Source organism: Oncorhynchus tshawytscha, linkage group LG04 (genome assembly GCF_018296145.1).
Source record: "Oncorhynchus tshawytscha isolate Ot180627B linkage group LG04, Otsh_v2.0, whole genome shotgun sequence".
In the NCBI taxonomy this organism is placed as follows: Eukaryota; Metazoa; Chordata; class Actinopteri; order Salmoniformes; family Salmonidae; genus Oncorhynchus; species Oncorhynchus tshawytscha.
This window is the reverse complement of record NC_056432.1, coordinates 32,312,746-32,329,035: the sequence shown is the minus strand read 5'-3', so window position 1 is coordinate 32,329,035 and position 16,290 is coordinate 32,312,746. Positions and strand designations below refer to the sequence as shown.

General features: G+C 46.4%; 1 protein-coding gene across 1 annotated transcript; it reads left to right on the top strand.

Moving 5' to 3' along the window:
* Positions 1-1,163: 1,163 nt before the first annotated feature.
* LOC112249692 (phospholipase DDHD2-like) lies at positions 1,164-3,623 on the top strand. Its single transcript, XM_024419472.2, has 3 exons — positions 1,164-1,386; positions 1,532-1,740; positions 1,952-3,623. Exons 1-3 carry the CDS (start codon positions 1,268-1,270, stop codon positions 1,999-2,001), a joined length of 378 nt encoding a protein of 125 aa, XP_024275240.1. The 5' UTR covers positions 1,164-1,267; the 3' UTR covers positions 2,002-3,623.
* The last annotated feature ends 12,667 nt before the right edge of the window (positions 3,624-16,290 follow it).

Genomic DNA, 16,290 nt, shown 5'->3' with positions numbered 1-16,290 from the left:
CTTTGAGCACCGATACGTTTTATCTATAATTTATCTTCATTATTTCTCTTCATATGACAAGGATTAAAACTGATTTGCCAGTAGATTGTCTACTTGATTCATGATGATGACTGCTAGCTAAGATTTTGAAAGTAAGATGTTGACATGATCAGTCCAATCAAATCTACTGTAGATATAATGTGATTTGACGTCATTTTATCTATGGCCAACGACCTTGAGCCTTCTTGGAAGGGCACTTCTAATGTAACTCTATGGCAGCACCCAAAGGGCTCACATTCTTGATGTCTACCGTTACTAAAGGCGGGTGACAGTGTCCCCATGAGTGACAGAACACTGAGCCAATCACGGTGCAATGTTGAGCCAATCACAGTGGAATGCTCCTATTTTCTGCAGGCCTGCCCCATCACCACAGAAAGCACTGAGCTAGGCTGAAACACATGCATTTTGGAGCTGCCTGTTTGTATGTTGCTTTATTAACTCAATGATACAGTGGGGCAAAAAAGTATTTAGTCAGCCACCAATTGTGCAAGTTCTCCCACTTAAAAAGATGAGAGGCCTGTCATTTTCATCATAGGTACACTTCAACTATGACAGACAAAATGAGAAATAAAAATCCAGAAAATCACATTGTAGGATTTTAAATGTATTTATTTGCAAATTATGGTGGAAAATAAGTATTTGGTCAATTACAAAATATGTGTCGGGGTCAGTTTGTTATATCTGGAGTACTTCTCCTGTCCTATCCGGTGTCCTGTGTGAATTTAAGTATGCTCTCTCTAATTCTCTCAATCTCTCTTTCTTTCTCTCTCTCGGAGGACCTGAGCCCTAGAACCATGCCTCAGGACTACCTGACATGATGACTCCTTGCTGTCCCCAGTCCACCTGGCCGTGCTGCTGCTCCAGTTTCAACTGTTCTGCCTGTGATTATTATTATTTGACCATGCTGGTCATTTATGAACATTTGAACATCTTGGCCATGTTCTGTTATAATCTCCACCCGGCACAGCCAGAAGAGGACTGGCCACCCCACATAGCCTGGTTCCTCTCTAGGTTTCTTCCTAGATTTTGTCCTTTCTAGGGAGTTTTTCCTAGCCACCGTGCTTCTACACCTGCATTGCTTGCTGTTTGGGGTTTTAGGCTGGGTTTCTGTACAGCACTTCGAGATATCAGCTGATGTACGAAGGGCTATATAAATAAATTTGATTTGATTTTGATTTGATTAGTGAATTACTTCAGGAGTGTGTGTGTGTTTGTGTCTGTGTAGTGAATGACTTCAGGAGTGCGTCCCTGTCCCTGCTGGGGAGTGATTACAGGAGTGGCCAGAGTTGAGTTCCAACCTGTCAACTGGCACAGTGCACTACATGGACAGGCCACTGGAGTAGCCAAGTAAGAACACACACAGATAAGCATCCTCAGTCTACTCAACCAGTATTTACTACTGCATTTTGACACATCGCCTTCTCTCTCACCCCTTCTCTTTCCTCTGTCCTCCCTTCTCTCTCACCCCTTCTCTTCCCTCCCCCTCTCTCAGGGACATCCAGAGGATCACTCTCCCCAGTATCAGTCGTCTGAGACCATTCACCTTTGACACTCTGCTAGACCTGTTCTTCTACAACAGTCCTACCTACTGCCAGACCACAGTGGACACTGGGGCCTCAGAGGTTAACAAACTCCACTTACTGTTCAAACACAGACATGCAGAGTTTACTGGAGCAGTGTCTGTGGTTGGACGCATCATGGGTGAGACACACATAACACACATGATACAATGTGATAGGGGAGTGAGTGTAAGCCAATTTGCAAAAATGGTTTCAAATGTGTCTTGTTATTCTCTTTGTATTAAGAATATTGGTAGAAGTAATCATTTGTCATACAGTGAATCGTTTGCCTGGATTTCCTGAATCAGAAATGCCCTAAACTAAACGGTTGTTCTGGTCTGTCCTCTTTCGAGGTTATGGCAAAGGTGACCACAGATGGTGTCTAGATGCATGGAAGATATAATTAATCCAAGAACAGTGTGAGCCTCACCCAACTCTAACCGGCTGAAGTAATGACTACAACGGCTTTCACTATGGCCCTGTCCTTCCTGAGTCCGAGCCAGCAACTTGTGCACAGCGTCCAGTCGAAGCTATCAACTGCCTTTTATCTCAGGAGTGCGCAATGTATCCACGTGGATTGAGCATGGAGAGAGATCCCGTCCAAACTTTTCATGCTGCTGGTGTACTGGTTGGAAAAAAGACAAGACATAATGGACCGTAAAGGATAATGGTGGCTCAGGTGAGAGAAATCGGGACATTATCAAGGGCCATCCACTTTGAACATGAGCATTGGACAAACTGAAAGACTATCTGAAGAAGAAATGGCAGAAGAATGAGTGCCAGGAAGGAGGGGAGTGGTCAACCGTGCCTGTAATTGATTTAGGCTTGTGCAAAATTGTTTATTTGGGGTATCAGGTTGATCTGTCATTAACATGCCACTCGTGACAAATGCTCCAGCTCAAATGTCATTGCCAGAATCCATTAATGAAATTGTGTAATGAAGCATATGTGTAGCTGTATGAAGCGAAGGTCTTATGTTAAAACATTCTACTGCAATGGTTTTACAAGTAAGGGCTATGGAAAGAGGATCAGTTTCTCATTGGATTGTACAACCCAGAATGAAGGGTTTGAAAGTCTTTGGTTTCATGCATTGATTTTGTTTACTTATGATAAACAAAGGAGGGTCTAAGTAATAACAAAATGAATACAATTGAACCTTTTCACACGTACGTGATCATTCTAGTGGTCCCTGTAGTGTACGATCAAACCGGTGTGATTAGAACGCTTATTTAGAATGGTCTGTTGCGTCATTCGAAACTATCAGCATTTGAGCTGGTCACAGTTTTCAGAAACATTTTGCACAAACACAGTCCTTAAAGTGATGTCCAGAATGTGAGCAGTTTATTTTTGGATACAATGTTCAGACATTCACAGAAGTATCTACAGCATAACACAATTATTCAAACCGGGAAAAACTTAGGCTACAGTTGTCCGAGCACTAACTGAGGAAAGATTGAGTAACACAAATATGACCACTTATATAACTCTTGGCTGACGAACTACAATATGAATTAGCTAATAGAAATTAATCACATCACAGCTGAGCTCACCATTGTGCGAAAGAGAGTTAAACTCTAGTGTTAAACTCGAAAGTAAGCTGACGATGGGTAGTTTCTGTTCGCTGCCATGCTTCTCCCCTCACAGAAACCAAAGCTAAGAAGAGGTCTGTTTATAGTATGCATGAATGGGGGTGCGTCTACCATCGTTCACAACCCACCATTCATTTCCAGAAGTTCTCAAAAATGAGTGAACCCTTATTCACCTCACTAGGTTATAACATCTTTGGTCTGACAGAATAATGTGCAACCCAGAATGCATTGTATGTCAACAAACATGGCTCCACACAAACAGCTGGAAATAGTTTAGTTCATCATAATCAGTACAACTTCTCCCTGTTCAGGCGGCGCTCTGCGCTCGGCGTCGCCGGTCTACTAGCCGCTACCGATCCCTTTTTCTTTTTCTGGTTGTTTTGTCTGTGTTCCTTTTCACACCTGGTTTTCAATTGCTTTGATTTCTGTGGGTATATAGGGCACCTGTTACTTGCCGTAATTCGTGCAGGATTAGACTTGTGTGTATTGCGCTCGATTCTATTTGATGTTTGTTGTTTTTTCGCTATTACGCACGTGTATGTAAAGTGTCGGAACTGTGTTTGTTCCTCCGTGCATTTGCACGAGTTTCTGATTATTCGAGAGCGTAGTTTTGGGATTTTTGTCTGTGCCGTTTTGTATTGGTGGACTATATTATTAAACACGCTTCTCAGACATGCCTGCTCTCTCCTGCGCCTGACTCCTACACCTCTCACCAAGACGCATGTTATCACAGAATCCTGCACCCGTATAATTATGGAGTCAGCAGGAGCGGACGCACTCCCAGGGTCCGTGGAGGAGCGAGTTCAACACCACACGTCAGTGTTACACCGACTGGGGACCGCCATGGATCAGGTGATGGCGACGATGGAGAGATGGGAGAGAGGTGGCCTTCCCACACCGTTATCAGCCACACCCCAACCAGTACCACTACCCTCTCCTTCATTGCCTGAGCACAGTGGGATTCGACTCGCCCTCCCGAGGGAGTATGATGGGACGGCGGCCGGGTGCCAGGGCTTCTTACTCCAGATGGACCTATACCTGGCGACCGTTCGTCCGGCTCCTTCGGGGGGTGAGAGCGTGAACGCCCTCGTCTCCTGCCTCGCAGGTAAAGCCCTGGAGTGGGCCAACGCGGTATGGAACGATCCTGACTCGGCGAGGGACCACTACCCAGAGTTCACCCGCCGCTTTCGGGCCGTGTTCGATCACCCACCTGAGGGTTGAGCGGCGGGTGAATGGCTGTTCCATCTGAGGCAGGAGAGGAGGAGTGCTCAGGACTTTGCTCTAGAGTTCCGGACCTTGGCCGCTGGCGCGGGATGGAACGACAGGGCCTTGATCGATCACTATAGGTGTAGTTTGCGTGAGGACGTCCGTAGGGAGCTGGCCTGTAGAGACACCACCCTGTCCTTGGACCAATTGATTGACATGTCCATTCGGTTGGACAACTTGCTGGCGACCCGCGGACGTCCAGATCGGGCTCTGTCAGTTCCATCTCCCAGCTCCACCACTCTAACACCCATGGAGCTGGGAGGTGCTTCAGCGAGGACGACCGGAGGAGGGGTCTTTCCTGTGCCAGCTGTGGTCGCAGAGGGCACACTACTGACCGGTGCTGGTGGGGTCCCCCCGGGAGTCGAGACGCCAGGCCGAGCACTGCCCGGACACCTCAGGTGAGTCGGCACCAGGCTCACCCAGAGCCCCCTGTTGGTCACATGTATGTATGGATTGTTTTTCCTGAATTTTCCCCTCTTTCACGGCATAAGGCGCTAGTAGAGTCAGGCGCGGCGGGGAATTTTATTGACCGCGGTTTAGCGAACAGGTTAGGGATTCCCCTTATTCAGCTGGACAAACCCTTCCCAGTGCACGCCTTAGATAGCCAACCATTAGGGTCAGGGCTAGTCAGGGAGGCCACGGCTCCACTGGGTATGGTTACGCAGGAGGGTCATGAGGAGAGAATTAGTCTCTTCCTCATTGATTCTCCTGCGTTTCCGGTGGTGTTGGGGATCCCCTGGTTGGCCCGTCACAACCCCAGGATTTCGTGGCAACAGAGGGCTCTACAGGGGTGGTCGGAGGAGTGCTCAGGCAGGTGTGTAGGAGTTTCCATCGGTGCTACAACGGTGGAGAGTCCAGACCAAGTCTCCACCGTGCACATTCCCTCAGAATATGCCGATTTGGCTATCGCCTTCTGTAAAAAGAAGGCGACCCAATTACCACCTCATCGACGAGGGGATTGTGCGATAAATCTCCTGGTAGGCGCTGCACTTCCCAGGAGTCACGTGTATCCCCTGTCACAGGAGGAGACGGTGGCTATGGAGACATACATATCGGAATCTCTGGGGCAGGGGTTCATTCGGCCCTCCATCTCACCTGCCTCCTCAAGTTTCTTTTTTGTGAAGAAGGAGGGTGATCTGCGTCCGTGCATTGACTATAGACGTCTAAATTCCATCACGGTGGGGTATAGTTACCCGCTACCTCTCATTGCCAAGGCGATTGAGTCATTTCACGGAGCACGGTTTTTCACAAAACTGGATCTCAGGAGTGCATATAACTTGGTGCGTATCCGGAAGGGAGATGAGTGGAAGACGGCGTTTAGTACCACATCCGGCCATTATGAGTACCTCGTCATGCCGTACGGGTTGAAGAATGCTCCAGCAGTCTTCCAATCTTTTGTGGAGGAGATTCTCAGGGACCTGCACGGTCAGGGTGTGGTGGTTTACATCGATGATATTCTGGTCTATTCCGCTACACGGGCCGCGCATGTGTCTCTGGTGCGCAGGGTACTTGGGCGACTGTTGGAGCATGACCTGTACGTCAAGGCTGAGAAATGCTCGTTCTTCCAACAGGCTGTCTCCTTCCTTGGATATCGCATTTCCACATCGGGGTTGGTGATGGAGGATGACCGAATTGCAGCCGTGCGTAATTGGCCAACTCCAACCACGGTAAAGGAGGTGCAGCGGTTCTTAGGGTTTGCCAACTACTACCTGAGGTTTATCCGGGGTTTTGGGCAGGTGGCTGCGCCCATTACGTCACTGCTGAAGGGGGAGCCGACGCGTCTGGGATGGTCGGCTGAGGCGGACAGGGCTTTTGGTCGCCTGAAGGCTCTTTTTACCTCGGCTCCCGTGCTGGCGCATCCGGACCCCTCTTTGGCATTTATAGTGGAGGTGGACGCATCCGAGGCTGGGGTTGGAGCCGTACTCTCCCAGCGCTCGGGTGTGCCACCGAAGCTCCGCCCCTGTGCTTTCTTTTCTCGGAAGCTCAGCCCGGCGGAGCGAAACTATGACGTGGGGGATCGGGAGCTGCTAGCTGTTGTCAGAGCCCTGAAGGTGTGGAGACATTGGCTTGAGGGGGCCCAACACCCTTTCCTCATCTGGACTGACCACCGTAATCTAGAGTACATTCGGGCAGCGAGGAGACTGAACCCTCGTCAGGCAAGGTGGGCCATGTTTTTCACCCGATTTAGGTTTACCATCTCCTATAGACCAGGTTCCCAGAACACTAAGGCAGACGCACTGTCCCGACTATATGATACGGAGGAGCGGGCCATTGATCCTGCGCCCATCCTCCCGGCTTCTTGTCTAGTGGCACGTGGGAGGTGGACACAGACATTAAGCGAGCATCGCGTGTTGAGCCCACTCCACCACAGTGTGCAGCGGGACAGGTGTATGTTCCACTGGTGGTTAGAGACAGGTTAATTTGGTGGGCTCACACATCCCCCTCCTCTGGTCACCCGGGGATCGGGAGGACGGTGCGATGTCTTAGTGGGAAGTACTGGTGGCCCACTTTAGCCAAGGACGTGAGGGTTTATGTGTCCTCCTGCTCAGTGTGCGCTCAGTGCAAGGCTCCTAGGCAGCTGCCCAGAGGGAAGTTACAACCCCTTCCCGTTCCACTGCGGCCTTGGTCACACCTGACGGTTGACTTCTTGACCGATCTGCCACCGTCACAGGGCAACACCACGATCCTGGTCGTTGTCGATCGGTTTTCTAAGTCCTGTCGTCTCCTCCCTTTGCCCGGTCTCCCTACGGCCCTACAGACGGCGGAGGCCCTGTTTACTCACGTCTTCCGGCACTACAGGGTGCCTGAGGATATTGTTTCTGATCGGGGTCCCCAGTTCACGTCCAGGGTGTGGAAGGCATTCTTGGAACGTTTGGGGGTCTCGGTCAGCCTGACCTCTGGGTTTCACCCCGAGAGTAATGGGCAGGTGGAAAGAGTGAACCAGGATGTGGGTAGGTTTCTGCGGTCGTATTGCCAGGACCGGCCAGGGGAGTGGGCGAAGTACATCCCCTGGGCGGAGATGGCCCAGAACTCACTCCCCCACTCCTCTACGAACCTGTCGCCCTTCCAATGTGTGTTGGGCTATCAGCCGGTCCTGGTACCATGGCATCAGAGCCAGACCGAGGCTCCTGCGGTGGACGATTGGGTGAAACGCTCAAGGGAAACCTGCGAGGCCGCCCACGGGTACCTTAAACGGGCCGAAGGGCGGCAGAAGGCCAGTGCTGACCGCCACCGCAGCGAGGCCCTGGTGTACACACCGGGGGACCGGGTCTGGCTCTCGACCCTCCACCTGCCCCTCCACCTGCCCTGCCGGAAGCTGGGTCCGCGGTTTGTGGGGCCATTCAAAGTCCTGAGGAGAATAAACGAGGTGTGTTACAGCTCCCCCCGTATTACCGTATTAACCCCTCGTTTCATGTGTCTCTCCTCAGGCCGGTGGTGGCTGGTCCGCTTCAAGAAGATGATGTGCGGGAGGTCCCTCCGCCCCCCCTGGACATCGGGGGGGCGCCGGCGTATGCAGTTCGGTCCATACTGGACTCGAGGCGTCGGGTGGGGGTCTTCAGTACCTCGTGGACTGGGAGGGGTACGGTCCGGAGAAGAGATGCTGGGTGCCGGTGGAGGACGTACTGGATCCACCTATGCTAAGGGAGTTTCACCGCCTCCATCCGGATCGCCATGCGCCTCGTCCTCCAGGGTCGTCCTCGAGGCCGGCGTCGTCGCGCTGCGGGAGCCGCACGTCAGGGGGGGTACTGTCACGACTTCTACCGAAGGTAACTCCTCTCCCTGTTCGGGCGGCGCTCTGCGCTCGGCGTCGCCGGTCTACTAGCCGCTACCGATCCCTTTTTCTTTTTCTGGTTGTTTTGTCTGTGTTCCTTTTCACACCTGGTTTTCAATTGCTTTGATTTCTGTGGGTATATAGGGCACCTGTTACCTGCCGTAATTCGTGCAGGATTAGACTTGTGTGCATTGCCCTCGATTCTATTTGATGTTTGTTGTTTTTTCGCTATTACGCACGTGTATGTAAAGTGTCGGAACTGTGTTTGTTCCTCCGTGCGTTTGCACAAGTTTCTGATTATTCGAGAGCGTAGTTTTGGATGCAAGAATTGGAATGCATGATTTGTCACCCGAAATGGAAAACATGTTTATAAAACAATAAATAATTACCACACAAAACATTTTCTGATAGTGACTTATTGATACAAGTGGCACATCCCCCCCAGTCAATCACATAACCTCTCACTCAATTTATGTACGTAGCTAGTGAGCTAAGCTGTAGCATTATCAATGTATTTCAAAAGGAGACACCTCACAAATTCTGGAGATTCTCTTAAAATTCTGACAATGCGTCTGAGTATGAAAGTCAGGAATCAGATTCTGACAGTGAGGAGCTGCCCCCCCAACCTTGTAGCCATTGAGAACCCTGAATCTGAGGACTTCTTGTCCACTGACACAGTCCCAGGTCCCTTTGAAGATTCTGGTGGAGGCAGACCGACAGTGGATGAAGTACAGGGGTTCTGTGGTAGCTGGAAGGCCGCCAGCCATTTCACCTCTCCTGGCCCTGCAGTTTACTTGGATGAGTCTCAGTCTGGAGTGCAATGCTCCTTTCCATTTGATGAAGAGTGCTTCAAGTTGTTTCTGACAGAGGGGCTGGTGGGAGACATTGTAGAAGAGACCAATCACTATGCCTTGGAACTACAGGAGAAGAGAGCCAGGAGTCACAACCACAATTAGTGAAATGTATACCTTCCTGGTGACAGTCCTTCTCATGGGAATAGTAAAGAAGAACTCCCTAAGAGAATACTGGAGCACAGATCCTATGTTTGCAACTCCCTTCTTTGCCACCCTCTTTTCCCAAGACCGCTTCCTAGTTCTGCGGCGATGCCTACATTTCATCAACAATGCTACTGCGATCCTAAATGACCCTGTGACACAAAATAAATGTTCATTCCAGCCTGACATCAGCATTTGGTCAGGTCTTTGTACCATACAAGGACCTATGCATTGATGAGTACCTGATGTTAGGGAAAGGTAAGCTGGCGTTCCGTCAATATATTCCCTCCAAAAGACACCAGGTTTGTGTTCATGTGCGATATGAAGACAGGATTTGTCCAGGACATTTTAGTTTACACAGGGTCCACCACTGACAGCCAACATTATGAGGGGCTTGGGGTGTCCGGGTCCGTGGTGATGACCGTGCTGGCTCCTCATCTCAGCAAGGGACACACTTTGTATTTGGACAATTGTTACATCAGTCCCACACTCTTCCAGCATCTGCTCTCCAACAGCACAGTGGCCTGTGGCACAGTCAGGTCGAACAGGAAGGATATGCGGGGAGGTGGAGTTCAAGGAGAACGGTCAACAGCTGACAGTAGAGTGGCATGACAAACGAGACGTCCATGTCCTCTCCACTGTCCATACAGCAACCATGTTGTCCACAGGGAAGGTGCTCCACCTGACGGGAGAGAGAAATCAAACCAGACTGTGTGCTTGACTATAACCTCAAAAATGGGGGCAGTGGATAAGGCGGACATGAATAACAGTTTGTGGAATGCACTCAGAAAATGACCAAGTGGTATAAGAAGATATTTTTCCATCTGGTCGCCGCTGCCCTCAATGGCCACATAATCTCACCTGTTAGTTGGCGGTGAACTAATTACTTAACAAGGTACTTTTCTCATCGGACAAACATTTCACATGCAAATCACATACAGAAAGTATTAACGTGATAAGGCACTTTGATAGAAACAGCCTGGATTTGAACCAGGGTGTCTGTAGTGACGCTTCTAGATGCTGTGCCTTATGACTCCCAAGTGGTGCAGCAGGTTACGGGGCCAGGATAGCGTCAAAATACAATACAAGCTAATACTTCTGAGGCAATTAGCATTGTTTTACAGCACTAAGAGAAGAATGTAGGTAGCTACATAAGCACAATTGAATACAACACCATAAAGGTTATGAAATGAGTAACATTACCTCACATGTCCGCAGTTATAAGACATATATTACACAACATACACAGTGAGCTGCAGCAGAAACTGCACAACATGGCATACAGAAACTATCATAACAATCATCACATGACATACAGAAACTATCATAACAATCATAACATGACATACAGAAACTATCATAACAATCATAACATGACATACAGAAACTATCATAACAATCATAACATGACATACAGAAACTATCATAACAATCATAACATGACATACAGAAACTATCATAACAATCATAACATACAGAAACTATCATAACAATCATAACATGACATACAGAAACTATCATAACAATCAGAACATGACATACAGAAACTATCATAACAATCATAACATACAGAAACTATCATAACAATCATAACATAACATACAGAAACTATCATAACAATCATAACATGACATACAGAAACTATCATAACATAAGGCACTTACTTTGATAGAAATGCAGCATGGATTTGAAACAGGGTGTCTAGTGAAGCCTCTATACAGACGCTGTGCCTTAGACAGCTGGCCACTTGGGAGTCATAAGGCCAGGTTAGCTTAAAAAACACAAGCTGGGTCCAGGGGCAGGCAGAAGGTCATACACAAGGGAGGGGGGGTCCAAAAAGGCAACATTACAGGCAGGGAAAAGGCTAGTAACATCGTCTGGGAGATCAGGCAATGGGTTGGTAAAAGGAAAGCCGATAGGCTAAAGTACAGGCAGTGAAGAGGCACCGTTAGTGAGGCAGGCAAAAACTATCATACACAGGAGGCATAAATTACAGGGAAACCAGCACTCCAAATATAAACATGTCACAAAACAATCAATACCTCACAATGATGTGGTGCAAAGAACTGAACTAAATAGTGTGTCATAATGACATACAGGTGTGTGAACATGTGATCAGAATTCAGGTGATTGGGATCTGGAGAGGGAGCTGCGTTCAGGGGATCCCTGTGTTTGAGAGCGAGAGCTGGAAAGTGAGTTGTGTTCAGGGGATCTACGTGTTTGAGTGTGAGTTGGATGCAGACGTTACCTAAACGTGTACTGTGGTGCATTATAAGTTTGTTGGAACCTCTCCAGTTAACTGACAATAAAGAATGATTCATTTAAGTTTGACTTCAGGTATCCCTGGTGGTAATTTCCATGACAGGGTCATTCATTTTCACTGGATTGCATTGACCCATGTAATATCACATTATGTTGACATTTTGTATGGGATGGAGTTCTACTGGGCTACTCAAGCTTATCATCTTGCTCTTCTGTGGGCTGAATATACTTGTGATTCATAAATACACCCCCCCCACCCCCACCTTGCTCGCTCTCACTTTCTCTTTCTCTCCAGGTGTTCATTAACAACCCCCAGCTGTCTTTCCATCCTCAGACCTTCTTTACGCTTGGTTCTCCCATTGGAATGTTCCTGACTGTCCGTGAACTCAAACGCATCGACCCATACGACACTTTCTCCACCTGCAAGAACCTTCATAGTATGTACTACCCTCTAAGTGAACACACGCACACCATCACCGTCTGCCTGATGTTGTATAATATATAACACCCACACACAGGGATCTAAATTAAATAAAAAAGTGTTAATTGGTAGCACTGGTGCTCCCAACTTTCAAAAAGTTAGGAGCACAACATAACATTCAGGAGCACCAGAATATTGTATTTTTTTAATTGATTGAGATAAAGCCTATATTGGGCTTTCAGTGGTTGCTCAACTAAAAGTTTAGAGATTATGCTGCGAGACTTAGAGGTCATTTGTGGTTTAGTACGTTACCCTGCATCATTGTTTCATTGCTCCAGACCAATGCAAGGGGGAGTTAGAGCACTGATTATGCTTTTGGGTCTCAAGGCACTAAATGTGTCTCTACCTGACAATGAATGGGCGATAAATTATTGCAGAAATTATTGAATATTAAAGCATTAGACCTCTCACTAAAGAGAGAAACCTCTCACTAAAGGTGTCAGTCACACAAAAGTTATACTTAAATCCGAACTGGTTTTGTAGCACTCGCTCATCATCTTCAACCATCAGTGAGTCGATGGCTTGAATAGTCTTTCTGGAAATGGAATACCACAGTAAATGTTGTGTTTTTGGTTGATTGCCAGGCTGCATTGGCGGAGAGTCAGGCGGAGAGCGACCTGTAAAAATTATATGAGCAAAAAATATTCAATTTGATTTGGAATGGCAAGCCAGACAAAATTACAAGGGCCTATTGTCTCACCCATGTTCAAGAATGGCCTTTTTCCCTTTATTCAGATTACAAGCGCTCACTTTCGGTTATTTGAAAATGAAATCATCTCCAAAATATCATTATTTTTTAAACATGAACTTGAAAATGAGATTGTGAACTCTGCAAACAACGTTTCCAGTCCGAGAATGAGATTGGTAAATGACGGTAATTGGGGTAGCCAGGAGGAAAGCATGGCCAGCCGTAGAGAAATGCTTATTGAAATTTTCGATTATCATGGATTTATTGGTAGTGACCGTGTCGCCTAGCCTCAGTGCAGTGGGCATGCTTATTTAATATGGTGAGGAAATTACTTTTAAAGAACGACCAGGCATCCTCGACTGACGGGGTGAGGTCAATATCCTTCCAGGATACCTGGGCCAGGTCGATTAGAAAGGCCTGCTCACAGAAGTGTTTTAGGGAGTATTTGACAGTGATGAGGGGTGGTCGTTTGACCGCGGACCCATAGCGGATGCAGGCAGTGATCACTGAGACCCTGATTGAAAACAGCAGAGGTGTATTTGGAGGGCAGGTTGGTCAGGATAATATCTATGAGGGTGCCCATGTTTACGGATTTAGGGTTGTACCTGGTAGTTTCCTTGATAATTTGTGTGAGATTGAGGGCATCTAGCTTAGATTGGAGGACTGCTGGGGTGTTAAGCATATCCCAGTTTAGGTTACCTAACAGAACAAACTCTGAAGATAGATGGGGGGCAATCAATTCACATATGGTGTCCAGGGCACAGCGGGGAGCGTAGAGGTAGTCTATAACAGGTGGCAACAGTGAGAGACTTATTTCTGGAGAGATTCATTTTTAAAATTAGAAGCTCAACCTGTTTAGGCATAGACCTGGAGAGTATGACAGAACTTTGCAAGCTATCTCTGCAGTAGATTGCAACTCCTCCCCCTTTGGCAGTTCTATCTTGACAGAAAATGTTGTAGTTTGGTATGGAAATCTCAGAATTGTTTGGTTGCCTTCCTAAGCCAGGATTCCTAAAACCATACGGAAGGATCTGGGCCAGATACTCCTGTTTAAGGGACCGACTGTGTGTTTCTAACCAATCAGATCCTTTTTGATCATGTCTCAAAAAGAACCGATAGAAAAGTTAGGATAAAGTCACTTATTTTTTACTTTGCCTTTGACTTTATTATTCCTATAATACATATACAAAGACTGACGATTATGCAGGACGATGATTCCTCTCCTTTGTGTTTAGTGGTTGTATATCAGTACGCATCAGTCCTGACTACCAAAAGGGTAACACTTTACTTAGCTGCTGCACAAGACCTCATAAAAGCATTTATAAAGGGTGTAAAAACATGTAGGGCATTGACTCTTTGTCATGCATATAAAGCCTTTATGAATGCTTTATCATTGCTACATATCACCACCCGAAGTAAAGTGTCACCATAAAAAGTGCAAATGATATTCTGATGTCACTCCTCTCGAGCCTAACTGACTGACTGACTATGGGTAATTAAGTTGTTGTATTTATTTGTATGATGTAAAGGCTAAGTATTTCAACTACTGTAAAAAATAACTATGATAGATATCTTTAATGGAACTGACACAAGAAATGTTTTCCTCCAAGTACTTTATCGGAGAGTCAGGAATGTATGAGGTTAGGAAGGGGACAGGGTTGTCTTGTATAGGTGTGTCTTGTGAGTGAAATGTAGTATCCTGCTATACAGGGTATGTCAGCAGCACCCCTGTAGCTATACATACATTCCCTCTCTCTCTGGAGATCTCTGACACTGGTTTCCAGGGTTGGTTTCAATTCAGAAATTGACCCAACATTGAAGAGAATTAGAGTTGGAATTTCAGTGTACTTACTGAATTGACCCCAACTCTGCTGGTTTCGCTGTCAGTCAACCAGCAACAAACCCACAGTAGTCCTTTAACATGGCATGAATCATCACTGACCTCACTCTCCTCTGCTAGTCAGAGCTAGCTGAACAATAGCTCTGGTCCAGTGTGTTAGGTGCGGCTTAATGTAATGCACTGGACCAGAGATAGCTGAACAGTAGATCTCAGTTTTCTCAACATTCTTCAACCACAGAAGAGAGGCTTGGAGGTTCTGACTAGGCAGCTAATTCCCTGCTTAAAATGGGCTGTGTGAGATATCCCTAATCTCTGAGGCCTAACCTCTGACCCCTAACCCCTGCTCTGTGAGCACTCACCCTCTGCTTCACTCCCAAATTATGTATTTTGTTCTGATAACATAAAGTTTTGCACTTCGTGACATTACGTATTTAAAACCTAAATGTATCATATTAATAACATTTCATTTGAAGCTGACTGGTGTACCGTATTGCTTGATATAAGCATGTATGGGCCTTATGTCTTATTATTAACGTAATATGATCTCTATGTAGAATTTTTTAACTGATTCAAAATTGTTGTGTAAGTTAGTCAAGATCATTATGAGATAACACATAAGGTAATATACAGTATACTGTATTCTAGTCATGGCTCATCCTATATAACTTGTGCTGTACACACCTTTTCTATTCATATACTGTCTATACACACCATGATATGTATGTACAGCACCGGCCCAAAGTTTGGACACACCTACTCATTCAAGGGTTTTTCTTTATTTTTACTAGTTTCTACATTGTAGAATAATACTGAAGACATCAAAACTATGAAATAACACATATGGAATCATGTAGTAACCAAAAAAGTGTTAAACAAATGAAAATATATTTTATATTTGAGATTCTTCAAATAGCCACCCTTTGACTTGATGACGTCTTTGCACACTCTTGGCATTCTCTCAACCAGCTTCATGAGGTAGTCACCTGGAATGCATTTCAAATAACAGGTTTGCCTTGTTCAACGTTCATTTGTGGAATTTCTTTCCTTCTTAATGTGTTTGAGCCAATCAGTTGTGTTGTGACAAGGTAGGGGTGGTATACAGAAGATAGCCCTGTTTGGTAAAAGACCAAGTCCATATTATGGCAAGAACAGGTCAAATAAGCAAAGAGAAACGACAGTCCATCATTACTTTACGACATGAAGGTCAGTCAATGCAGAACATTTCAAGAACTTTGAAAGTTTCTTCAAGTTCAGTCACAAAAACCATCAATTGCTATGATGAAACTGGCTCTCATGAGGACCACCAAAGGAAAGAAAGACCCAGAGTCACCTCCACTGCAGAGGATGCATTCAATAAAGTTACCAGTGTCAGAAATTGCAGCCCAAATAAATGCTTCACAGAGTTCTAGTAACAGACAGATCTCAACATTAACTCTTCAGAGGAGACTAAATGAATCAGGCCTTCTTGGTCGATTTGATGCAAAGAAACCACTACTAAAGGATACCAATAATAAGAAGAGACTTGAGCCAATAAATATAAGCAATGGACATTAGAACGGTGAAAATCTTTCCTTTGGTCTGTCTGATGAGTCCAAGTTTTAGATTTTTGGTTCCAACCGCCATGTCTTTATGAGACGCACAGTAGGTGAACGGATGATTTGAGCATCTTTGTTTCCCAACATGAAGCATGGGGGAGGAGGTGTGATGATGTGGGGGTACTTTGCAGGTGACACTGTCAGTCATTTATTTCGAATTCGAGGCACACTTAACCAGCATGGCTACCACAGCATTCTGCAGCG